The sequence below is a fragment of the Cinclus cinclus genome, chromosome 2 (assembly GCF_963662255.1).
Source record: "Cinclus cinclus chromosome 2, bCinCin1.1, whole genome shotgun sequence".
NCBI classification, from domain to species: domain Eukaryota; kingdom Metazoa; phylum Chordata; class Aves; order Passeriformes; family Cinclidae; genus Cinclus; species Cinclus cinclus.
The window spans coordinates 5,933,973-5,960,946 of NC_085047.1; the positions used below are offsets into that span (position 1 = coordinate 5,933,973).

The 26,974-nt window shown below is 40.8% G+C and overlaps 2 protein-coding genes across 4 annotated transcripts; one reads left to right on the forward strand and one right to left on the reverse strand.

Moving 5' to 3' along the window:
- The first annotated feature begins 829 nt into the window (after positions 1-829).
- POU1F1 (POU class 1 homeobox 1) lies at positions 830-11,837 on the forward strand. Its single transcript, XM_062511493.1, has 7 exons — positions 830-971; positions 3,722-3,787; positions 4,703-4,816; positions 5,814-6,059; positions 8,189-8,353; positions 8,952-9,012; positions 11,384-11,837. The coding sequence occupies exons 1-7, from the start codon at positions 830-832 to the stop codon at positions 11,595-11,597; spliced, it is 1,008 nt and encodes a 335-aa protein (XP_062367477.1). The 3' UTR covers positions 11,598-11,837.
- A 4,064-nt stretch (positions 11,838-15,901) lies between these two features.
- Positions 15,902-26,744, reverse strand: CHMP2B (charged multivesicular body protein 2B). 3 transcript variants are annotated; one of them, XM_062515332.1, is made up of 6 exons: positions 26,637-26,744; positions 23,712-23,803; positions 20,699-20,893; positions 18,271-18,373; positions 17,224-17,330; positions 15,902-17,093 (listed from the first exon to the last, which is right to left on the reverse strand). In XM_062515332.1, the coding sequence occupies exons 1-6, from the start codon at positions 26,668-26,670 to the stop codon at positions 16,980-16,982; spliced, it is 645 nt and encodes a 214-aa protein (XP_062371316.1). In that variant the 5' UTR covers positions 26,671-26,744; the 3' UTR covers positions 15,902-16,979. The 3 variants fall into 3 exon arrangements, with proteins under 3 accessions (XP_062371316.1, XP_062371317.1, XP_062371315.1); XM_062515333.1 differs by lacking the exon at positions 26,637-26,744 and adding an exon at positions 25,527-25,551; XM_062515331.1 differs by lacking the exon at positions 26,637-26,744 and having other exon boundaries at positions 23,712-24,241.
- Positions 26,745-26,974: the final 230 nt, after the last annotated feature.

Sequence of the window (26,974 nt, forward strand, 5' to 3'; positions counted from 1 at the left end):
TTTCTTTGAGTAAGGATGCTGATTTTATTTAGGATCTCCTGGAGAAGACTTTAGATACTGCAGTAGTATAAATTAATAGGAGGAACTGTGAATGAGTTTTAAGGGACACCATGCATTCTCAAGAGCTCATCTTAGATAAACATTTATCTAAATATTTAGCACATCATGCTTATGGAAAGCTATCTGTTCAAAAACTTCCTTCTGGCTACAGCTGCTTCATATTACACATCTCTGATTTATACTGCTGTAGGCCAAGACAAATGATCACTGTGCAACTGCTGGGAATTAGGTTAATTCAGATTATTTTGCTGTAGGTTCTTGACTATTGCAGACTTCTGTTTGATCTCTCAGACAGGTTGCCTTCCAGACAATTGCCTGGATGAGATTTTGGAGGCAGGTGTTAACTGTGGAAACTTACTTAGTATTAGACTCACTTGTCTGTTGCCACCGACTTTGGAGACGATACTTTCATTTTTTTTTTCTGGTCATTGTCCTCCACAAAAGACCTAATTGAAAATATCTGTCAAATCATGTCTCTGGTTTCCCTCTTCTTCCCCCGCCCCCCATTAATTGGACATGCATTGTGTTTGTGTGGGAAGGAAGGAGGCTCTGTAGCAGGGCAGCAATATTGCTGGGAAAAGAACATTAAAATGGATAAAGGGATTTCCTAGCGGTATAAATACCTGCACACGACCTCCCTGTGCTCCGGAGCCCTCCTCTGTGTGTATATCCAGGTAAAATCCTGGAATAGAGTTTGAGGTGCCATTAATCCTGAAGGATCTGCTCTGGTAGAACACGGGACAGGCAGCTCTCTTGCCTCCTGGAGGGTATGAGCTGCCAAGCATTTGCTTCCTCAGACGCCTTTGTGCCCTTGAATTCTGACTCTTCTCCCTCTCTGCCTCTGATAATGCATCACAGCGCTGCAGAGTGCCTACAGGTCTCCAACCATGCCACCAATGTTGTGTCTACAGGTACTTTTTAAAAATACTCTGGCTCTCATTTGTGATTTTTGGGTAATGTATGAGTTCATCAAGTTTTCAGTGTTTGAAGTGTTCAGTATCAGTGTTATGTATGATTGGGACTATGCCAAAGCAGAAGCAATTCCACAGAACTCTGCATGTGAGTGAATCCGGAAAAGCACAAATGTTCATGTTTTAGCTAAATGCATAGTTTTCTCTAAGTCTGTTACAAGATTAGAGTCAAATATGTTGCCAAGTTAGAACAGGTTCAAACCTTGTCTTTGTTGGTATAACTACAGTCTTCAATGACAGCTGTCACAGAAATTAATTGAAAGGCTGTTTATTATTCAACCATAATTTAAAATCTTATAAACTACCTTAAATAGGAAATATAGTTAAAGACCTCAGGTGTAAATGTAGCTTGGGGTAATTTTAAAGAAGGAAAAACATTGCTCTGCAAGGCATATTGCAAAGTGAATCAAGACTAAGGTTTAAGTGGGATGATCAAAATGGGTAGTAGAAATCTTGTCAGTATTTTTGAATCTTATATGTTTGTGTATACCATCCAATTAGATGCATTTAAATACTAGGACTATTTAATCACTGAATAGCTGAGCCAAAGAGAATTTTCTTTCAGTGTTAATACTGAAGAGGTGGGATTCTGGAATACAGGAATTGTTGATAGAAAGCCTTCATGAACGGAAAAAAGAAATAGTTTATTTATTTGAAATTGCATTAACATTGTATTTTTATTTGGAGTCTTAACAAGAGACCAGATTTTTCCTGAAAATCTGTATTGTAATGGTAATGGTAAAATGGTAAATGGTAATAAAGCATTTTAATGGAAAGAAAAAGCATGTAAGTACTGAAAACTGATTATCAGTAACAGAAAACAGGATCATCTTATACATTAAGCAAGAGGCTCAAAATATCCCAATACAGCTGTGGGTTAGCAATAGTGGCAGGGAATAGGAGAATTTAAATTTTGTATGAGGTCAAATTTATGAGTCTGTATCACAGCAGTATTTTCTAGATTCATCTGACTTGTAATGGAAAGGACATGAGGAGTGTTGGCCCAAAACATCTGCTCTCCTGCTACAGGTTTAGATTTTGGTATTTTGTATCTGCCACCCAAGGACAAATGCCACTGCAGTCAGGGGAAGTTTTGATTGCAGGATCATATCCAGAAGATGATCCTGTGAAAAAACACCCCTGGGAAAACAGAGAACAGAGGGTGGTAACTATAAGGAATCAAGATTTACAAATTTCGTACATAGATTAAGGAATTGTCATAAAAAGTGCCACTCTGTTGAGCGCATGTGAGGAGAATTTGTGTACAATGTAATGGTGAAAGAATTTTGAATAACAACTTATTTTAAATGTCAAAAGTTTTAAAAGTGGATGTAACAGTTCTTCATCACAAGAAAGGTGAACATACTTCTGCTCAAATACTATGCCATGTCATTCAGCTGATGTTCTGCAGTGTGCTCAACAGTTTAACTGCTACTATTTCATTTTAATAGCATCATTCTCACTATTTAATTAAAAACCATTATTAGCAAGTCAAAAATTGCATTTTCATGCATGATAGTTATAGTATGTGGATTATAAAATAGTGGAAAAATGCAACCAGTAAAGACTTAGATTTTAACAGAAAAGTTGAATTGCTCTGCATGCATTGCAGTTATGAACACAATCTATTTTCACTGCATCTACAATACTATAAGCATGTTTGTCTTAGTAGATTTTATATCTGTACAAGTCTATTTGGACAGAGCACTTCAGTGCTACGACTACTGTTGTCAAACCTGAAGATTCCAATCCTTAATTAAATAGACTGTTTTGAAAAACAGGAATGTGTTCTTTAAAATGTGGTTTTACATATCTGAACGTTCATGAACATTAATTTTTAATGTTCTGTTTTATTGCAGTTGTTAGAGGGGGCAGTACATGCATTTTTATTCCTACTTACACATGAGAAACAGCCGTATTTCTATATTGCATTCAGCAAAAAATGGTCTCATTCTTCAGGCACTGGCTATTACTGAACACAGATCTGAAATACCCCTGTGAAAACACTAGAGATAAATTAACAGTGTCTTTGGTGCTGGTGATGGAAAATGTTTATTTAGGCCTGACTTTTTAGAAGAATACAGAATTTACCATCTTGTTTCTCTACCACCTTGCCAAAGCGCTCTGCAATGCTTTTTGTTGCTTAGCACTCCAGAAATTGTGATTTTTGGGCACATCACAGCAGATGTCCCAGACTGCTGCCTTTGGAAACCCAGGCCTTTGTTCACTTTGCTCAGCAGTGAAGGCAATTTCCTGAGACCATAGAATTAGTTGTTGTGTGAGATTGAAATAATCAGCGTGTGAAAGTTGTGCAAGGAGAAGAACAGGTCTCCTCCTTAAGAGTGCAGTGCTTCCCCTGCTCAGCAGTTTGTGTGAAGTGGGTTATGCCCATAGATTATACTGAAAACAACTCATCAAGAGACAGACATGACAATTCCTAGTCCTGCCTCAGAGGATGTCCCACTGTTTCTAGTGGCAGCTCTCCCCGACAGGTCCCTGTTAACCTGCTGGTTCTGACCCTGTGTTAAATGCTCACAGAAGAAGCTACGACTGCACCGAAGGTGCTCAAAATGAAAGGCTGTGTCGTGAATCTTGAATTCTTACGAGTGCCGTCTGTTTTCTCTTTGCTTCCAACTCGTGCGTGTTCGTGCAATGGCTTTGCCGCATCAACGCTGGGACACCTTGGCCAGGGTTGCACTACTCCGTGCCCTCCTGTCACTATGGGAATCAACCTTCCACCTACGGGGTGATGGCAGGTAAGAGGCCCAACCCTCAGCTGGGTGAGCTGTCAATGTGTGGATTTTTAGCCAGTTTTCCTTTAGAGGGGCCAATCTAAGACAATCCCGTAAAGAAGATGGGATTTGGATCAAGGCGTTAGAAGAAGGGTTGGGAAATTAGGGGCCAGGGCCCAGAGTTTCCCAAACCCCTGCATCTCTAGTGAAATCACTCTGCATCTTGTCTCCCTAAAAGGCTGGGAAAGTCCTTCTCTTTTTGCTCACCTCTGGCCACTTCTCCTGGTGATTATCACTTTTTGAGGAGTGACATACCCAGTATAGCTGTGTATTACTGGTACCTGGGCTGATGAACCTCTGGCTGAAGCTATAAAATAAAATGATGGCATAATGAGGGGATAGCTGAATTCAGCAGGCAGACCAGCCATGTGATCATGGATTTTTACACTCATGAATGCATGCTAGCATCCTGTTCATTCTCCCCTGTCCCAGGTTCAGTAAGAGTGAGGCACTTTTATTCTGTGCAAGTTTAAGTAGCAATGAGATGTTAGCATGAACCAAATTAACATAACTCCCAGGAAATAGCTGGGACTTGGAAATAATCCAGAATCAAACCCAGAATTTTATTTCGTTTAAGAATTTAGGAAATACTAGAGTAAATCAGCATAGACTAATATATCTGCAGAGGGACAGGGTGTAGACTTCCTTCATGGCGTGCAAATTTCCAAACGCTCCTTTTTTATTTCTGTGTCTTTTGCAAACATTCCTGGCATTGTCCAGGAATATTTAATTAATTAATTAACTGGGGAAAGTCAATAAGTAATAATAAATTATATTGCTCAGAAATTAATTTTCTTTAGTACCAAAATAAATGCATTTTTATTTCCTTTCTTTTCTTATTTTCATCTTCTAAAGTAAGAAATTACTCTGTTTTCTTAGGCATCAAGCCTGCAACTCCAGAGATGCTCTCAGCAAGTCTCTCCCAGACTCGCATCTTACAGACATGCAGCATGCCCCACCCCAATGTGGTAAACGGTGTCAGCACCTTGCAAAGCAAGTTCCCCTCTTTTAAAGTATTCTTTCATTATTTTTTTATTTTCTTTCTTTTTTTTTTTCTTGTGGTGGTTATCCTGTGTGAAGTGTATAAAATAATTCTATGGGGTTAGAACCTCCAACATGGATGGGAGTAATTGAGGCAGTGAAGAACCTTACCCTAATAAATGGAGGAAGCAGTGGGAGGTTGGTGAACTTCTAAGTTTTTCTACACAGTTCTATAGTTTAGAAAATTGGGAAGGATGACCTGAAAACCTGGAATTTACTGGCTGCTCCTGATACACTGAGGAGTGTTAATATTTCTCCAATAATTCCCACCATGCCTTTGTCAGGTCAGAGACTTTTTAGCTCTATGTACCATATCTAGGAAAAAAAACAGCCTTCACTTCTAACTGAATCTCCTTGTTAAGTCTGACCTTTGTGAACAAAAGGTAGTGAGGGATAGTTCTGTTTTGTCCTTGAGCAATTTCTTTTTTGAAGGATCGTTCTGAATGAGTTCTGGTTTGTTGTTTCTTTCTTTGAGCTTTTACCTGTATACTTTCCTCAAAGAAATTTTATGCTACAGCTAAGCCAAGGTAGTATCTAGTCTGAGCATCAAATGGCATCTACATGGAAATGTTCTTTGTCCCAGAAAATAGAGACTGGCAAATTTTAAGTGACTCAAAATGACACAGATCCATTAATCTTGCTGTGACACTTAATTCCAGTTTAGAGCATGGATTTTTATTTGTGAAAGTTTAGGCCATTTGCCTCTTATTTCAGTGCTTCACAGTTCGCTGAGTAATAGGATGGCTGTGAAAGGGGCTGTTGATAGGTTTCCATGTGCTGGGACAGAAAAGAGAAAATGTATCCCAGGAAATTCTAACTCCTGGATTCTCTCTCGTGTATATTATACAATTAATATTGCAGACATGGATGATGAGGCGGCCGGGGGAGGTTTTCACTGTGTAGCAGCAGAGAATCACAGCAATGGATCTTTCTCTTTGGCATTGCTCAGGTGGCCTCACCCCTTGCCTGTACAAATTCCCGGAGCACGCGCTGAGCGCCAGCTCCTGTGCCCTGGGCCACGGCTTCACCGCTGTGCCCCAGCCCCTGCTCACGGATGACCCCGCTGCCACTGACTTCAAGCAGGAGTTCCGCAGGAAGAGCAAGTCCGTGGAGGACCCCGTGGACATGGACTCCCCTGAAATCAGGGAGCTGGAGAAATTTGCCAACGAGTTCAAGCTGCGGCGAATCAAGCTGGGTATGTGCTTTATGTCCACCAACAAAAGGCTGAGAGATTCCAGTGAAAGCCCGGTTATTTCTTGGAATGGTTTAGGTGCACCACCTAATTAGTGATTTGTCTTCATTTTCTTCTGCCTTTGCTCACAGTCAAGATTAAAAACATGAAGGAGACAAATTTCTCATTTGGACTTGGCTGTTTATTAAATCTTATCTAAAGTACAGAGACTTCTGCAACACTTCTAGCTACCAGCTAAAAGTGAGCAAAATGGTGGTGAATTTAGATAGTTACAAGGTCTTTTAAAGCTGAACAGTCCAATTAAAAGCTAACACCTATATTATTTATGCTTTTGGCCCAATAACCAAACCCCTGTGACCTGCAGTGCAGCACTAACAATCCAACCAGAAACTACTACCTGAAAGCATGAAGGAGGAAGAAGAGGAAAGAGACAATGCCCAAGAACGTCCATCTTGTCCCATACCTATTAATATATTCTAAAAACCCTGAATTCAAATCCCTTCACCATGTGAAATTACATTTCTGTTCTAACTATGCATGTGATTCTAGCTCCATCACTCAAATCTGGAAGCCTTCTCCAAGGCCTCAGGTCAAAAGCAGTGTTCTCCTGGGGGTCAGTGCCAGAAAGCACAGAAAGTTCAAAACTCCCAGGCTTCTGGGTTCTAACAGCTTTTGAATGTTTTATGGTCTGGACTCTGCCATTGTCTGATCACAACTCTAACCCTGCCTTGCCCTGCAAAACTTTCTCCATTCCCAGACGACTTGCATGGAAATAATGAACTTCAGCTTTTAGTTTGCAGAAAGGGACTTTAAACTTTCCTGCCCTTAAATTATTTGCATTGAATGCAGAGAAAAGTTTTGCTGTTCAAGAAATTACGTTCAGTGTCAGGTGCAATATTCTGCACAGCTCTAAATTATCTGCACTTCAGGGCAGGACATGCTCTAACCTTTCGTACCCATCCTCTTCCCCATGGAGTGTTTCATCTGATGGTGGGCTGTCATTTCAGTATACACTGAGGGGCATCCATGGGAAATACTTCACACCATCAGGAAGCTTCTCTTCCTGGTTTATTTTTTTGTGCCATGACACAGTTGGGAAGCAATTCATATCTTTGTTGCTGTGAGATAACTGCTGAGGAGAAAGGTGGGCTGAGCCCTGTCGCTCTTGTCATTATCACTTACAACATTGCATCAGAATTATAGGAAATAGTTTTATTTTATAAATCTAAAAAAATTATAAGGTAATTTGGGGTATGTGAGCACTATCTCAACAGCTCGAAAGCCAGTATATTCCATACGCTGTCTAAACTGAAATAAAAGAAATTAGGCTTTAAAAAGTATTTGCAGGCTGGATAATTTTCCTGTATATCTTGTACTTGATGTCAGCCACAGCAATGGTAAGCGTTTGCCAGGCCATACATAGTTAATCACTGCATCTTCGTTCTGAATTTTTGTGGGAAACCAAACTTCCTTTGGTGCAAGCAAATGACATGGAGCCTGTAGAATGGGAGAAATGCAATACGCACAGGAAAAATAATCTGAGTTAGAGCTTTACAAGACTAAACAGAGTTGTGGGTCTGAGAGACACAGGGTTAGTGCAGTCAGAAAGGAGGTTAAAAGGTACCTCATGGGACATTGAGTGCCTAGAGAGATCCTGTCTTGTTCTGGCACCAAAGCAGAAAAGGAGGATGATGATCCAATCCCTCAGCCATGGCAGATCCACATTCAGAGAGATGAACAGGGAGCTGTTGATGCAAAGTCAGTTTCTGCATGGAAACTGCAGCATTTCTCCGATGACTTCAGCTGTTGCAACAATTAAAAGGAGACCAGCAGTGCCTCTAGGGATTAGTTTATTGTTCTTGCACTATCTACAGACGTGGGGTGTCTGGATCCTTCTCAAATCCCTAATCCTGGAGTGTGAAACTCCCCTAAATCAGCATCCCACTCCACAGAAACCACCAGGAGCCTGAGCATGGCTCTGAGGTGAGCTCAGCTGGCCCCAGAGACCTCTGCAGGAAGCTCAGCCTGAATACACTGCAGCACACACTGTCCACGAGAGCCAGCAGCCGGGGGCTGAGCATCTCAAGGAAAGAAAGCTTCAAAGTTGCTTTTTCCTCTTTGTGTTTTGGCAGGTTACACACAAACCAACGTTGGAGAAGCGCTGGCTGCCGTGCACGGCTCTGAGTTCAGCCAGACGACCATTTGCCGCTTTGAGAACTTGCAGCTGAGCTTCAAGAACGCGTGCAAACTGAAATCCATCCTGTCCAAGTGGCTGGAGGAAGCAGAACAAGTGGGAGGTAGAGAACTGAAGTCCTCTAAATACTGATTTGCATTTCAAGCAGAATCCCATATAAATATTTTAGGGCTATTTTATGTCTTCTGCAGAGCAAACTGCTTTACCAGCTTTAAATGTTGAGTTGTGCTTGTATTAAGGTATAGTTATCTTTTTTGTTTGTTTGTTTTGTTGGATGAGCATGGAGGGGGAAAACTGAAATGCATGGAGTGCACAGAACAGCAGAAACACCTCTTGGGATGCTGGAAGAAATTTCTTCCCATCCTGTAGAGAGCCACAGTAGGATCTGCAGGACGGCCCATTTAACAGTGTACAAGGATTTTTCACTGGCCTAGGACTTTCTTTGTCCTTTATGCTTCTGACCATTTCTGCCTGTAGCCATTTATAGTTGGAGGTAAAAACAGTGACCAACCATCCTAACAATGGAAAGATCCTGTGTGTGGTGCTCCTCTTATTCAGCAGCACTTTCTCTTGTGCTTTCTTCTTCCTTCGAAGACAGTGACTATTTTGCTGGATTTTTTTTTTTCTTTTCCAATCCCTGTGGAATGTAACTGCCAGCTTTTGTTGTTTGGCTTCCTCTTTATTTTTTTGTTTTAATACAGCTTTGTACAATGAAAAAGTTGGAGTGAATGAACGGAAGAGGAAGCGCAGAACCACCATAAGGTAATAAATATTTAGGTCATTACAGGTTAGAAACAATTTTGTCTAAGATGCTTCTTTTTCTTCTGTTAAAATTGAAGTGCTTCAATATCTTCTATTAATCAATATCTATGCCTTTTGCTTCTAAAAATTTCAGTATTAGGAAACAATCAGGTGAAAAAAAACTAGCACAACCCTCCAGACCCCCAGCTCATTCCAAAGATATTATTTTTCCCAATTAAAGACCTTTTTTCAACCACACACTTTGATGTGAAAATATATTTTACTCTAATTCAGTCAAAATTTATTGTATCTATATAGTAAGCACCTTTATTTTCATTTTGGGAAATTCTATATTATACCAAAATAAATTGCATTATTTTTGAGTAATAGATAAACGTATAAATTTTGATACCATAAAAAAGCCACATAAATTTGCCAGAGAACTGAGGTCTGGGAAGTTTGAGAGAAAGCTTCTCTATGTCCTATTACATCCCTGTTATGGAATTCTTTGAAGTTCCAAAGAAACACTGCAATAAATTAGAGGGAAAGAAACAGAGTTGTTCTGGAAACTTCCTTTTTTTAGTTACTCACAGCTCTGGTGGCCAACATCTACCACATCTCAAGTCTCAGCTCCATATGGAAATTGAGTAGGCTGGCAAAACATATTAAAAAAAAAAAAAAAATCACCAAAAAGGCAAAATGAGAGTGTGGTATATTTCCTTCTCCTTTAGATATCCTAGATTCTAATTGAAGGTTTCTCTGTAAGGATGCTTCTCAATTAGGAGTGAATTTGGGATGGAAAATGCTTCATAGCTCATCTCAGCAACTCACAAGAGATGAAGCTTTGCTCTTGTGAGGCCGCTTTCTCCTCCTAGGCCAGTGAGGACTCAAGTGGAGGTGCCAAGACCTTCCCCATTTCATGGAGCATGGCCTGCAGGAGAGCTGTGAGCTGAGAGCATCTCTGTGCCCCTGGCCAGAGGAACCCACTAGAATTTGCTCCTCCAGCATTGTAGGCTTTGGTTTTTAATATTTATTGAGAAAATCAGTCCTTATATTAAGCATTTTTACATCTAATCCCGCTGCAGTAGGGTTAACAAACAAGGCAGGTTGTCAAGAGCACGGATAATTGAGGAGATGTTCAGGACAAAATCCTGGGCAGTAAGAAAATATTAATTATTCCTTTGAAGGCATACAGCACCTCAGTTTAAAGACCTGAAACTAATGGGGAGATGGGCTTTATCTGAACTCTGTAGTCTTACTCTCAGCCATTCTTAACAAATAGTTGAAGACAAACTAATGGTATAAGGAAAGTCCCGTGATCTAAATTAAGCTAGACCACAGCAAAGACTTCTAAATTTGGATTTGTGGAAAGCATTATTTTTCATACTTTGCTCAAAACCTAAGAAGTTGTTAGTCAAAAGTAATGATAATACCATAATTCAGTATGTGCGAAACACCATGCTATTAATTAACCAGTTTTGTTAAACAGTAGTAAATATTGAAAAACTGACTGTAAATGAAAGACCAACAGATGAAATAACTAGAGAGCAGACTCTATATTTCTGTAGCAAATACCTGCACCTCACTTCCAGAGTAATGCATGAAGTGCCCTCTCGTGTCCAAAGAAATTACAGCTACTGCTGAAACTTCTGGATGCCTCCCAGTGGCACACAAGCATGTCACAGATGTGGTTTTTTTAGAATATGTAACAGAAATTGGAAGCAAATTCTGTCTGAAAACAAGAAAAAATAACAGTACTAAGTTACTCTGTTTAGTGGACCACTCAACTTTGGTTGCTGCTGACTCTGAGGAACAGATGAGGGCAAATATTTGGAAAATGTGATGATGGCTAAAACAGCTGGCCATAATCTCTGTGATTTCTAGGAATACTCTAGTGCTGTCTCTATAGTTAGTGAGATGCAAAACACACAGTATTTCCCAAATCTCAGTGATGGTGCTCTTCCTCTGTGTAAACTCAGATTATTTGATACAACTAGGTAACACCACTGATATGCATTTGCTGGGGCAGAAGGGTGGTCAGGCTTGCTCCAATTCCTGTGACCCCAGTCATAACTATTTAGTAGCTGTGTCTCCTAGATGATATCAAGAGGCACAAATATTTTACAATTAACACTGAAACCGCACTGAACACGTCACTGTTTTTGCCTTTTAATCACCCCATGCCAAAATTCTGCATGATGTCATGGTGCTCATGTCAGCAGACAACTAGGGAGTATTTTTTTAGTGCTTTGGGTTTCCTTTACGTAGAGAAAGATGAAACAAACCAAGTCACTGCCTTCAGTGCTGTTAGTTGATCTTTCTCTTGAATTAGTGGTGAAAGCCTGAATGTACAGAAAAGTTTTTAAAGGTGAAACTTTACCCCTGTATCCAGCATCGCTGCCAAAGAAGCCCTAGAGAGGCACTTTGGAGAACAAAGTAAGCCGTCTTCTCAGGAAATTATGAGGATGGCTGAGGGGCTCAATCTTGAGAAAGAAGTCGTGAGAGTTTGGTTTTGCAACAGAAGACAAAGGGAAAAAAGAGTGAAGACCAGTTTACACCAGAACGCCTTCAGTTCTATTATCAAGGAGCACCATGAATGCCAGTGAAGCTTTTCCACGTACAGATGTGGATTTCTGTTTTGCTTTTTGTAGATATTGTAAATACTGTGTTGTTTAAAAAAAAAAAAAAAAGAAAAGAAAAATCACTAAACCACTCGTTCCTCCTACAAGCTGCCAGCTTCAGATGTAGTGTGTGTGAAAGACCCAATTTTAATGTAAAAGGTCGGAAACTAAATCCTGCAGTATCTGTTTAAAGAGCTGGAGTTCTCTGCAAGGAACCCATACATATTGTTCACCCGGGAAAGCTTCCCAAAAAGCTTCTCTGTGCTGTGCCTTTTTTGCCTTTGTGGTACGAGTTAACGACTAAATGTACGTGTGTTGTACGTTCTGAAAGTTTGCAAGGCTTGGTGTCAGCAGCTACCATGGGAAGGATTTAGCTGTCATTAATTGAGGCATTAATTAAGAGGCATCACACTGCTCCTACTGGATGCTCTGTCTCAGCCCAGCATTTGACTGCCTTGAACTGCTGTCAAGTAGAAGTGGCCTGATAATGCTTGTTATCAAAGGTAATTCTTGCTACTTTGTTATGTGCCTCAACGTTTGGTTTGGGTAGGATTTGCTATAAAAGCAGGAATAGAGTTTTTCTGACCTTAAGACTTTGTGGCCTGAGGGGGAAAAAATAATTATCAGGGGGTTTATTACATTGGTCTTTCTCTGCGTTGTACTTCTGATTAAAACCATGTGTGGACATACTTACACCAGAGATGGTGCGTTACGCTAAAAAGTATACAAAATAAGAATTTATTGCACTGTGCATTCCTCCTCTATTACACCCCACTAATTGAAAATAATCCCTTATTTGTCATCCTCTAGCCTAGAGAGAATCAAGGGGAAAAATACCAATGCCAGAGCTCCACCTATCAGGCAGGCACTGAGAAAATGGAGTTAATGACTGTAGTACTCACCAGGGATAGATTATCCAGCTATCTCATCAGCCCTGCTCATTGTTATGGGAATTAGCCCATTACCATATAAGTATTTTGACTGTTTTCACAGGACTGAAATTAAGTGAGTACATGGAAGTAGTACTGGCCAGATACATTTTATTTTTCCATAAAACAAACCTGATGATTTAGAAAATGTCTATATAATAGGCCTACAGAAAGCCAAAGGAGTTTAATGTTCAAGACCACTTAGAAGCAGCGTGTACAAGTTAAGTGCTCACTCTCTAGTGTACATTAAATTATCTCTGATACTTATTACAGTGACTATAAGCATATTCAGCAATGGAAATCAGGTTCCTGGATTTCTAAAAAAAAATACATTTTTATGGATGAATGCACCACTCTAAGCCAGTAACTGAGAAGAAAACTTCAATTTAATAACTCATAGGGGAGAAACTGTAACTCTGCACTCCCTTCAGGCTGCTCTCATCACTAGCACAGCTCACTCACTATAGCAGGGACCAAGGTGCATACTTTTATCCACTACAGGTTATCAGCAGGTCATGAACTTCACAAAAAAAGTTCAGCTGAGAGGATCAGCACTTAGCAAAGGTAGTGGCATTCGTTGCTGTAGCTGTAGTCATGTGATGTGGTCAAATGTTATGTATATTGAAATTACTATCTGATATATAATAATTTATTTATATTCTAAGTTATTTTCTTAATTATAAAAGGTGTCCTAGAAATGCTATCAGCCTGTACTTCCCAACCTCCTCATCCAATAAAGTATTCCTATACATTTGGCACTCCAGACAATGGTTTGTAGTTCTGTTTTGGTAGCACTTTAATCTTTTTAGCTGCGTGTCATGCTGAAGTGCATTTTAGAATGCTTTAACAGTTTGTTCCAGCGCAGCCTCGCTGTAATGTGGTGGCCTCTTGCCCCTCAAAAAGTCTCACAAGTGAAAGGTAATTGCAGCAACAGAGTAAAATAAAATGAAAGGTGACACGTAACAAAATTGTCTTACAAAGGAATGACAAAAGGCCACCTGGAGGAGGCAGCCACCATTTAAACACACCTAGCTACTACCACAGAAATACGAACAAATTAGAATTGTTTAGAGAAGAAAAGCTGGATGAAATAAATTTCATCTGTTGCAGCTGGAGCCATTACTTACAGAAAGTGGCAGGGTTTTTTTGTTCCCCCTCCCACCCCCCCCCTCCCCCTCCCACCCCACCCCCCCCTCCCCCTCCCACCCCACCCCCCCCTCCCCCTCCCACCCCACCCCACCCCCCCCCTCCCCCTCCCCTCCCCCCCTTTTCCTCTAGGAACATCTTAATTACCATCAATTAGTCTTGATTGAGGGTGGAGAAACAACCTGCATATAAGGCAGTATTTCCAAGGAGTAGCTGTATAAACCTGCAGGAGTTTAGTTAGCTACTCAGCCAAGCTGGGCTGCACTGTATTTCTGTGAGATAGCTGTGGGTTTTTTTCTTGCTCTTCTTTTCCCATGGTAACTTTAGGTAGGGTGATAAAACACCCACAGTAGAGGGCAAAACAAGGCTTTATCACAAGGTATAAATCTGAGGTTCAGGTGTCTCTGAAGAACTGTGATGTGCTGTGCCCTCGTGTGAGGGACACAGGCCAAGCTGCTGATTAAAGGTAAGGTGAATAACTTCAAATTACTCTCTGCTAGACCTAATGTGCGTGCATTGAATGTTTTAGATTCTGCTCAATTATGAACTGTACTAAAAGGCTGATGGAGGCAGGCTGGTCACCTTCCTGCTTAATATAAGAACTAGGAGTGAAGATGGAAAGAAGCTTAAAATAAAACAAAGTGGTGGTTTTTAACATCCTTGGGGGGAAAAGCATCTGTGGAAAAAAATGAGTGGGTGTCAGAAGTTCCTTTGAATGAGTTCTCAGATGAGGAAGCCACTTGGAGCTGGTTGTGTATAACTTGCATATGGCTCTGGATGTACTTTAAAATAGAAATTGGAAGAGTATTAGGGGAGGAAGCATCATTTACACTCATTGTCCTCTCATTGGTCCCCTGGGAATTGCTTCTGGCCCCATGAGGAATAGGACTCTGGGTAGAGCCATTTTTAGGTGTATGCACAACTATGTCATTGCTCCCAGATGGATACTCAGATTCAGTTTCTATTTAGGTGTTAGCAAGGATAAAGGAGGATAAGGATAGAATGGTTTCCTTGGGTTTCACTCAACATGATTTAAAAAGAATTTGTATCCAAGTAGGGGGTGCATTTTTTGAGACTGATCCAAACATACTGACCATAATGGTGGACACATAGCAAGCCTGCAAACCTACAGCATTTCTCACTCTGCTTCCCAAAGATTTTTACACAGGTTAAAGCTGCAGGATGGAAAAGGTAACTTGTAACAAACCATGGGATTAATACTGATACCAGGCCTAGTTCAGCAGTCCTAATGGCACCAAAAAGAGAAATACCTCTCCTCCTTCCTTGGTCCAAAGACCCAGAGGAAAGAACTCATTATGGAATCATGCCTGATTTTGACAGTTATTCTTAGAAGGAGCAACTGCACACCTCATTCACAAGCCTTGGTGTTCAACCAAACTTACCATCAACCACTAACATTTTATCCCTGTGCTCACATTATGATTTCTTTCAATGCCACAGAGCAATACTTGGGCATGAGGTTCCAGACAAGGGAATGCAAGCTTTAAAAAGTCTTTACTGAATATTGAGTCAAAGGCCCTCAAGCAACTACAATAAATATTATGGTGTTTTATAGCTCAAATCAAAGGAATATTTATCAGAGCTCATGAAGAAAGCCCAATAAGAGACAGATGTGTAAGACTAACTCTAGAGAGGACAAAGTCATTGTGGAATAAAATGCCTTTTATTAGATTTTTACAAAATAACTTGTAAAAAAAAAAATCACCCTATTTGGATATATGCAATATATTTACTTATACATTCCTACCCACTACCTGACAGAATCAATTTGTCCACTATTTATTTGGAAGAGAGACAACACCTGCAATTCTAGGCCTAAAACCTGAGGAAGGCTCTCCTCTAAATTTTCTTTGCTGACTTCAGTCCTAAACAGTAGATGGTGCAACAACAGTAGATTCACTGAGGTTTGTTCCCCTATTTTCCTGGTTTTGGGAGGTATTTTGCTTTTCTCCTTTTCAAGCGAAGATGATTGTTGTTTCTGTTCAATGAGCAGCAACAATAAATCAACACTGAGGGGTGAACATCTCTAGCAGTCAGGGCTGAGGAATACCACACCATCTAGGAAGTAATAACTGGGAACTGCATTCTCATTTTGTCTCTTTCAAGTATCAACAGCTCTTATTCCTTAACACAACGCATATTCCACTTAAAGCTAGAATTGTGTTGATGCAGTTCAGGGACCATAGAAAAGCCTTCACAGAACCAGAACGCTTTTATTATAGTGTTTAGACAAGTAATTATCATTTATGATCCAAAATTTTTCTCAAAATTAATATTTAGATTTAGCTTATCAATGTGATCAGTTGCATCTTAGCAAACAATACAATTATGCACAGTTATCTTCCATTAAGAAATACTGTAAAATATATACAAATGTTGCTTCAGGCAAATGTCCTTTTTTCAAGTGCACAAGTTGCATTTCTGAATGAGTGCATCTCTCCAGCACTGAGTCCCATCAAGTGTACAGAGAGGTCTCACCAAAGCATTTTGTGAAACCATCTTAATTATTAAGTTTACTCACCTTTCAAAGACTCATTCTGAAAGAAAACCACAAAGGTACAAGATTTATATACATAAAGGCACAGCAATTCTGTTGAAACGAGCTAAGTTACAGTACAATAGAGTTCAATCAGTGCCTTTCATGCAGCAAAGCTCACTAACAAATATAAGTCCTCTTCCAGAAAAATTAACTGCACAAGGAGTGTATCCTTCCCTTCTGGTAAGAAGAATAACAAGCTATTATTTCATCAGCTCAAAAGGCATTTCAAAGAAATACATAAAATGATTTTTCTTTCTGCCTAAATTAGCTAGACTTTCAAAGCTATTTCTCATGGAAAAAATAGTTTCCAACTAAGAGCCAAGGTGATGTTTAGCTTGTGCTAAGAGATGACAGACTAAGAATGTTTCTGTAACAAAAGTTTTGTAAAAATGATAAATATTACATAGATGCTGTCCTAGGAAGTGGCATGACCAGCCACAGAATAGTCAGTTTGAGAGACAAATCAGGAGCTGAGATGGAACTTTGAATCCAAAGGACAGATCTGGTATAAGTGAATTTATTGTCAGAACTACACCCCTTGTTGGTCCAGAGTCAAAAAGACTCCATGCAATGGACGAAGAAAAAGGTACTTTTCTCTGCAAATAGATCTTCAAGGTGTCATTTCCGAGACTGCAGAGTTTTCCTAGAAATCAGTTGCATTGAAAGAGTATTTGCACTTTGTAGGTGTGTCTAGAGCTGAGCAGCCAGCAGGCAGGCTCTGAACTGGATCAGTTAATCCACGCCCAAGGCTTTCAGCTGGCGCTCGATCTCCTCATCCGATATGGTGCCGGTGGTCGATGCCGATGCAGATGGCAAACCTCTGGCAGCTGAGGGAGCTTTGGCCATCTGGAAGCAGACACAAGTTTTCTTCAGTCAGAATAATGCAGGTTATGATAAGCTGGCTTTTACAATGAACTCTTTGTAAAAAATGGAATGAAGGGGGGAAAGCACATGAACTGTGCAAAAATAGCCGTACCTTGCCAGAGATTTCGATCCCGATCTCATCAAGCACTTGATTAACAATATCTTGGCTTTCTTCCTCTTCATCAGAAGCATCAAAAATATCATCCAGAGTATCATTAACTTAGAAGGAAGAAAAAAAAAAAAAAATCCAGAGTGCATTAAGCAAAAAGGTGACTACCATGACCTAGTACCCTCTTTCTACCCTTCCAGAACACAGCAGTAATGCCATGGTGTAATATTTCAGCAGAAGGCACCTGGATGTTAGAGAGGCTTTCTTAGCTCTGTCTTGCAAGGCCTGTGAGCACAGCCAGGCAACAACAGGGTAAGGCATGGCTGTTTTTATAAAAATGTTTTGTTCCACTGCTGTATTCTCCCCACATTAGATTTTACCATTTCTACAAAACACCTATAGTTTCATAAAATTCCCCTTCCTCTCTTCTTCCTTCAAGTATGTTGCAAAGTTGTTAACTACTCAGATAACTTGTGTGCAGTTGACATGTTTCCATCAACAGCACTGGTTTGAGTCCATGCTACTTAATATGACCAACAAAGGGGCAGGAACTGGGATGGGCAGAAGACTGAGCAACACCAGGAATTAGCTGACAATGAACACATGTACTCAGAAACAAGAAACTTGTTGCCTCCCCAAAAATTTGTTTGTGGCTTAATTTAAGAAAAAGGAGACAGAACCATATCATACCACCATATGCAAAAAGATGAGATTATCAGCATCTAAATTAAGGCAATTTTTCAAGTCCCCCTACCAGTTCTGCCATCAAGGCCTTGAATGGGTTTCAAACCCTCTTCCCCCCCAGAATGTTCCTTCTAAAAATATGATTTTTTTGCAGAAGATGGGAAGGAATAGATTCTAGATTTAATACCTAGAGCTTCTAAAAAGTCTAAGGCTCAGCTTTCCTGCTCAGACATACATTCTTTTGTTTATGCTACACTTTTGCTGTCAGTCTCATTAACTGTAGAAATAAACTTCAAACTTCAGTGTTTTTAGGTTAGTTCTTCCTTGCCAAAAGCAGCCAGCTGTCCCCTGCAGTGCAGAACTTACTCATTTCTTCAGTCATTTCCATCTTCATGTTTTCTTTCTGGAAATTCTGCATAGTTTGTAGTGTCTTTTGTGGGTCCATTTTCTTATTAACCGCTTGCATTGTCTATTAATATGGAAAAAACTCTTAAATCATACGAGACATTAGTAAATATCAGTGCATTCATTAAGAAAAGTGCTTTAATCCAAACTTCCCTTTCCTTGTCTCTTTACATCTCATGAGAACTGTAGATAAGTGACAGATCAATAGTACAGCCTGCACTTGGAAAGAAATATTGCTGTCTAGTGTCCTAATAGACAGACTTTTAAATGTGTGCATCTTTCTTGCACCATGACCCTCCCCTGGCCTTGTATTAGGAAAAACCCAACTGATCTGAATTAAAAGAATGGAGAACATTTCCTAAACTTGAAGGCTACAAACATTAAAGAAGTAAATGGCTGCAGGTTCTCATTCAGAAAGGACCATTTATTTGAACCATCACTGGAGGACAGGCCTTAAATTGTTTCTTGATGTTACAATTTAATGGAAAAGTTACTTCTCTCTGGAAAGAAAATATCTAAGTGTTGAGGAAGTACTTGCTTAGGGTGCACCTGTGGAGATCTTGCTATGACAGTGAAATAAACTTTACCCATTTTACTACAGGTGTGCAGCACTGCCTTTGTGGGCACTGCTATGGGGTACTTCCCTCCTTCCTGAAAAGCAAGTTACTGTGGGATATCAGAATCTAAATATAGACATAAGCAATTCAAATGTAAAATTTAACCATCTTTGAGAAGATAAAAGACTTGGTTAATTAAAAGAGATGGTATGAAGCCACTATAGGCTTTACAAAAGTTCTTCTGCGTCTGAGTTTCTTCAAAGTGATAATGTATTATGATACTAATGTTGCTTGAAATTCAAAGACTGTGCTCATGGTCACATTATTTGAATTTAAGAAATGGTTCTGGGCTTGGAAAGTTTTGGTATAAATAGACATCAAAAAGTATCTGCACTGATAGTTTATACATATCCAGAAAACAAGAGTCAGATGCACGACTAAAATAAACAGGTAACATAACTGGACTTTACTATGTTCAAAATTAGCAACATAATGCTAAGAAGTATACTGAAACTACTTTGAAAGCTTTGCATTCACATATTTGTCTTGCTTGTTAAGGCAACTGATCCTGTTCATTTATTACTGATGGTTTTAAGAAATTAACAATTCTTTAAGCTTCCCATGTTGATAAGGCAAAATATTCACTTTGAAAGTGATCAAAAGAATTGAAGACTTTTCTCTCCAATAATGTTACACAAATTGTACATACAAGTGCCTGCTGTGTTTCAAAAAAAACATAGTTTTTCTGAAAGCTGGCTAATTTTTTTTAAAAATATTCTTGGATTTTTTTTTTCCTACTGACCTAATCCTTATAACCACTCTAGTGACACTTTGCTTTTGAGAAATTTAATCCAAGATCTATCATAGATAAAAAGAAGTCACCCATGCAATAATGAAAAAGGAAGACCAGCTTGTTCACATGAGCGCTGTTGTCAGACTACTGAGAAAGGTGTTGTACCTGATCGGTCAGACAAGTCCAATTTGTAAATCTGTTGCAGAGCCACAGCTCTGTACCACTGGCTGGCTGCAATCTGCCTTCATGCTGTGTCTAAAAGGCATCTGACCACCAAGCCTTTGTGGTAATTCCTTTCTGCACTAAATTGCATTGCTGTGTTTAACTGGATTTAACTTGGACTGGGATCAAAGCTCATCTTGGTCTACAGTGATGCATACTAATTCAGCTTCCTGCACCTCAAGCTGTACAGTCCTCTGTGCCAAAAGCCAAATCCCCCTTTATCAATTAAGGGAAATAGGGGAAAGTTCACACCTAACTCAGAAAACTGGTATTTTTCACTCTTTTATGAGATGAGATTTGGGAGAAAACTTAATGCAATACTCTTTCCTGAGAGAGCACAGAGAGAATGACAGTGAACTCCAGATTAGATTTTTTTTTTTTAGGAACTTTAGATCCAAAGCAATAACCTACTTTTTCAAAAGCCATAAAGCTATTGTGACACAGTGCCTTGATTTCTAGATGAATCATGCCCTACTTTTTCCCAGTAACAACTGCTCGTGACAATAAATACAGACAAGGCACTGTAGCAGCAGGGTTTGGGGTATTTTTTTATGTACTAAAAGAGCTCATTCACTGGCATTAGTTTATTTTTATCATGTAAACATTTGACAGATGTCTAGCCCAAGAAAGTACGTAGGTGCTATGTGGACAGATTGACCAAACAAAAATGTAATAATATAAACCCAAATTATGTTTCCCTACTGTATCCTCACCACCCACGCGCAGTGAGTTTTAGCCCTGCAATTACCCAAAATAACACTATTTTTGCAACTGTATGCTGCATTTGAACATAAAAGAATATCTTGTAGTGCCTTACTTTTGCTGTAGCTGACATAGCTCCTGCCATCTTCATCTGGGAGTTCATGACCTTGGTTTGAGTGGACATGGAAGTGACTTTGGAGCTCACAGCGTAGGTTCGATTCTTCTGCTTCCGCAGCTGCACCAGCTGCTTTGCCAGCACTTTGCAGGCCTCTTTGTTACCAGTCTTAGCCATTTTCTTGATTTCCAGTTCCTGTGAAAAAAAGGTGTGAGATTAATTCCACAGAATTTCCATTCACGCAAAGACTATAATTACCACTAATAACTAAATTCAAAAGTTAACTATCTTCTTTTGAGATGTTTGAAGTGCTATAAATAGTTCCCTGCTTTTTTAACGAGGCTGTTTAGCAGAATCAATGTCATGCTGGTATGATTTGACCACAAGGAAAAAACTCAATACAACAGAATTATAGTGTGGTAGCACACAGTTCCCCTAAAGAGTTCAATTTCTGCATGATGTCACATTCACTTCCATGTGTACATTCAGTTCCATATCTGGACAGGCAGCCACACTTCAAAAAAAGCCCCAAAAAGTGAAGGAATTGTGATATCAACTGCTGGTGCCATGACTCTAATCAACTTGGATTTCTTGCAATCAAACAACACCATTCATGTAAGAAGTGGAGAGCTCTTTATAACACTTTTTCAGCCTCAAGAGAATCTCACAGCCTTTTTGGGGAAAAAGTAGATAAAGTTAGATGACCATTACAGGCTCTTCACCCTTCTAATTTAGCTGGACTTAAACCATAATAAAAATAGCATCATTTAACATGTGCTAATGCTGTAAGAAAGAAAGACACTTCTGTCTTAGAATAAAACAAATCCAAACCCCAATCTGTCAATTCAAAAAGAAATAACAATCTGTTTAGCCCAGAGGTAGTAGGAAAAAGCCTGGCACAAATAATCTTGTCAGCTGGGATTCTTCAAATTGTGCCTTCTGATTTGTGACTTGGTAGCGTAAACTTTGCAACTACTTTTTCTTTTACAGCCTTTTTAAGGAGGTCTTGCCACAGTGGCTCAATTTTCTGCAGATGTCCATTTGTCCATTTTGATTTTTACCATTAAGTAAAAACAGCTTTTAAAGATCAGCTTTCTCCTCGATTTTTCAGGAGAATATGCCTACTACAGGTATGCAATTGCTTCACTTTATGTGCACTGGTAATCCAGAAAACTGCACTCATAAGAAGCTATGAAAAGATAAATTCTAGTCACCACGACATGAAAAACAGTCACCTTTCAAGGCAGGTGTAAACTGGCCCACTGCATTACCCTGACTACCACAAAAGTTCATACTTAAGTTTACTACAGAGATGGCTCTGGCACACAAAATCTCCTCTGCAGAGTCATAATTTCTAAAGGCTATGCCATATAAGCTATTTTTAATCCAAGAAGGTACAGAGCAGCATGAAACAGCAGGAGACTGTTCCAGTGTTAAAGGCCTGAAATAGAAGTAAAGCTGTGCTCTTTGAAAGTAGCTCACAGAAGACACAAAAATTCCAGTAAGATCACCAGAATATTATTTCCTTTTTTTTTTGTTTGTTTTGTTTTGTTTTTTCTTTTTTGGTATCTGAAGTATTGCAAAGGTTGGAGGGATTAGTGTGCGCCCCATGGTTTTAACAGCAAATGTCTGAAAATGGGGATTTTCTCAGTAAGTTGAAAGACCTACATAGCATTTACAACCTGATTTTTTCAAAGAAAAATACAAACCATTGCTAAATCACTGCACATAATCCACCTGTAGAATTCAAACTCTATATACAGATGATTTTATTCTTAATTAAAAAGAATTTGAGTAAATTTGGGGCACATTGTTTACTTTTGAGAGGTCTGGGGCAAGCTCACTGAAGTCACTTATGTTCTTCTGGGGGAAAAAAATCAAAATTCACATAGTTATATCACGTTACTGAACTGAAACAGAACTGTCTGCATACATTAAGGTATTTTTATCCATAGAATTAATATAACTGTAGAATTGGATTTTCTCAGAGTAGTACCCTAAAACTAGGGAGGGAAAAAAAGGTCTTTCTAGAAAAAGCACATAATGAAATGTTTTGTGATTGACTGACTGATAAACCCCTGATCCTTCTTCACCTGATCTGACACTGAAAATTAATATTTATTGTCCACAGTCCTTCTCTCATTCCAGCAGCAAATTTTAACTTTTTCAAAGACATATTTCACTGCTCCTTTTTTCTTCTCCTCAGAAACCCAACATTTCATACTGGAAAATGCCTTATTTATGAGCATATCTTACATGTCCAAGGCTTTCAGAAATAGTTTCTTTTACTTTACTACTTTATTACTCCCAGCTCTTGGTATTCATGCAACCTGCTGCCACAAACCACCACCTCAATAGCTGCTGGAATGGGCTGGATTTGCACAGCTTTTCCCACAGTCTGAGCATTCTTCGTGCATCAAACCCCACCATCTGGCACATCCATTCCTCCTCTTATAGTGCCACACAGGTGCACCATTCAGCCACTGAGTACTTGAAAGCTCAGGCACAGTAAGTTCTGAATACATCTTAATTCAGGCAAACAGTCCTGCTATTATTAGCTAATTTTAGGGAAGTTCTAGCTGAATGAAAATAACAACTCTACGGGGTACTCATGATATCCTGTGGTTTTTCAAGGACTCTCTCCCACTGGACAGTCATGGTAACGTGACAGCACTTCTTTTAATTTTTCTACCATGAGATCACTGATTTACAAATCTTTTAGGAAAAAAACTTCTGAAGGACAGAGAATGTGGGGAATTGTAGGGAAAGCCCAATGTGATTATTTTACCTAAACACATTGTTTCGGGATTTTCCTATGTCAAAGGCTGAGAATCGCTTTTAGACAGTAAATATTTTCCAACACAATTTTAATAACTGAGAAATGAAAAGGGGAAGACAACTTTTTTTAGTATTCCATTATTATGCATTGATTTGTGTCTTTAAAACCTTGCAAGTTTTCTATCGTGTGTGTGTGTTTTTTAAAGAGCAAAATAAAGTTCCCTGTCATACTTACCAGTTGTTTTTCCTGTTTCTCAAGTGCTGCTCTATCTCTGCTTATAGCCCTCTGTGTACCTCTTAACTCTCGATTTTGCTCCTTGATTATATCTGGAAAGAAAATATCGATAGCTGGGCAAAGTTTTTCAGTACTCCATAAACATCTGCTAGGCACCCTACAGACAAGCAGCATGCCTGACACCTCCCTTTGTTCAGAGTGAAGTGCCAGCCTTTCAGATACAGAAAATATTAGCAAAATACAATTTGTATACAACATCGTTATGTCAGCAGTGTGGGTTATACCCTGTTAAAAATAAAAAAGCTGTTTCACCTAGGATTTTACTTTGCACCGTAACCATAGCAAGAGTCTTAACCCCCACAGTATGCACTTTCCTGCAAGTCCAGCACTAACTCAGCCATATCATGGCCAGGCCTAACTGCAACAGGTAGGACAGCTAAAGGAGTCTTAATTTATGAGAGCTCAGAGCAAGCGAGGAGTTCCCAGCTTCATAACACAGTGAAAATAATTCCAGGTGCAAGTCCTGGATCCTGTTCTTCTCTGTCCTTATTCTGCTCCTGGGGAGCTTCCTCTCCTCCACTTCTTCAAGTCAGTCTATAAAGCAACAGTGTTTGAAACTTTTCAACAAGGAGGATGCTTAAGAATAGTAAGGTAGGAAAGTGGAGGTATTCTCAACAAATTTAAGTCTACTGACAATTGAGGTAATGTGCTAAGCTTAAACAGTGTCTTTAGGTGAAAACTATCATCCTTCATAGGAGTTCTGTGCACTGCACTATTAAAAATTATATACTAGTAACATCCTCTTATTGAAAGCAAGTATTATTTATGGTCTAGGCATCAATCATGCTAGTTGCAACTAAGTTTTGATAAGATTTACAGCATGTGCTTGGGTGATTCACCTGGGCAAAGGCAGAGCACGATGTCTGCATGTGACTCAGCATCCTCTGACCTCCATAGAGGAAAGCAGTAATGATCCAGGAGAGATTTATCTACTCCTATTCTACGTCTGCACTTTGAGCGGGAGTTCAAAAGGAGTAGACTGCCACATAAGCTTTCTTAAAGCTCATGAAGGATAAACTTTAGAATCACAGGCCATCCTTTTCATTTTTTAAGGTTTGAGGCAATTTTTCTACAAACAGCGAGAAGCATTTGAGTTCTTCATTCCCAAAGCCAGAAATACTATTAAACATCCATTGCTAAAATTATTTCAACGTTAATAGGTTTAAATCAGAATAAAATCCTAAACCTTTAGTGGCATTTTAAAGAATGCCACTTCCAACCTTGCTGAAGATTTGCCCAGTTCTTGGGCAAAGAAATATATATTTCAAAAAAACAGTGTGAAAATGACACCTGTTTTTACAAGGCTACTACTGCTGTGAGTACTACAAAAAAAAAAAAAAAAAGAAAATAAACATCCTTGGAAGATGGAGACTTTTCAGTGGACAATAACTAAGAACTGAAAGGTGGCACGGAATATAACTGCATTCTTCACACTGGCAAAACAGCGGAGAAAATCATTCTGAAAATGCTACAGGCAAGTAATTTTGAAGGTAGATAAATGTATATTACTTGCACAGCTGCACTTGGTGAAATTGAAAGAATAAGCTTAATAGCTACATACAAGACTGGCTTTTCTAACTACACTATTTAAAAAAAAAATCCTTAGTACAGTGAGCTTGAGAGGTAGGAACTTTAAGGTGACAGCAAACAATAACAGTACTGAGGAGACAATAAGGGTAAGCACAGTGCTTATTTCTGTAGTTTATGATCCCCCACAATGGCTTAAACTAAGGATAGCAATAAATTGAAAGCAACTATCTGCAGTTACAGACTGTTTCATGTTTTTAGAAGTGAAGGCCAAGATGGGAACTTGGTTTTCATTTCTCTCTGATAAGTGAGGAAAACTCCCAGACACAATATGACAGGTTATCCTGAGATAGTGTCATGCCAATGGCCACTCCTGTGTGTCACGCTACCGTCACACACACCAGGGCAAGGAGCAAGCATTCCTTAAAACAGGCTGGACAAGAGACATCCAGCAGGGCTTGACCTGGCTCTTGCAATCCCTTCTTTGTCATGGAAGCTTCATGCCGACTCTCCTTCATTCCTTCCGACGGGAAGAGCCAGGTGGGACCTGCGCGCGTTCCCCTCCGGTGACACACAACTGGCTGACGAGCAGCGTCGTTTTCTGCGATCCCTTTTCAAACGCCGACCCACCAGCTTTGCAAGGGGCACCCAACACGGCAGAGAGCCAAACCTCGGGCTCGCCAGCCCTGGGGCACGGCAATGTGGAGAGCCGAGCATCGCCCAGCGGCCTGCTGGCAGCTCAGGCATCTTTTTGGCGCTTTGAGAATCGTTATTCCTGCTGAAGTTTAAGCGCTTTGATGCCAGACTAGCTACCAAACACCGACACCAAGTTGTTTCCACGCCCGCGGGGGGCCCAGGCCGGGGCGGTGGCGGCTCCCGCAGCCCGGCCGTGGCTCCCTCACAGCGGCACCGCTCGCGTCCCGGCTCCCCATGGGCCCCAGCAACTCCGGGCGGGCCTGTTTTGTTTCCCTCGCTGCCACCGCGAGATGCTGCTCCTCCTCGTCCTTCTTCTCCTCCTCCCTTGCCCACGGCCCGGGATGGCCGGGCCCGGCTCCCACCCCTCCCGGTGAGTCGGGAATCCCCCTCCCCGCTGTGCCAGGGCCGGCCCGGCCCGGCGACTCTCCCGGAGCGCCGCCGGTGAGTCACGGCGGGCGGGCCGGGGCCTCTCACTCCTCTCCAGGCTCATCTCCAGGCTCCTCTCCCGTGGCCGCGACCCCCGCCGAGCTCCCGGTGCCGCGGAGCCCCGCCGGGATCAGCCCCGCGCCCCCCCGGCCGTGCCAGGGCTGGGGGCGGCCGCTGCCGAGGGGGGCGGCGGGGCCTCCGCGGGCACCCACTCACCGTCCACCGTCTTCTTCTTGAAGAGCGAGGCCATGGCGGTAGCCGGACCCCCGCAGCCGCCTCGGCGGGCTCCTATCGCCTCCTGCTCCGGTGACCAGGAAGCGGCCGGGCCGCGATCGCCCGCCCGGCTCCGGCTCCGGCTCCTCCTCCCGGCGCCGAGGGGCGGGCGGGGGCCGGGCCGGGGATCCGCGCTGCGCCCGCCCACCCTGCGGGGCTCGGCCCGGGGCTCCGGCCGTGGCTTTTCTTCCACCCTGCGGGTTTTTTTGTGCCTGTCCGGCCGCCTTTGGCCACCCCGAGCCGCGGCAGAGGCGCTGCGGGTCCGGCCCGACAGTGTGGGG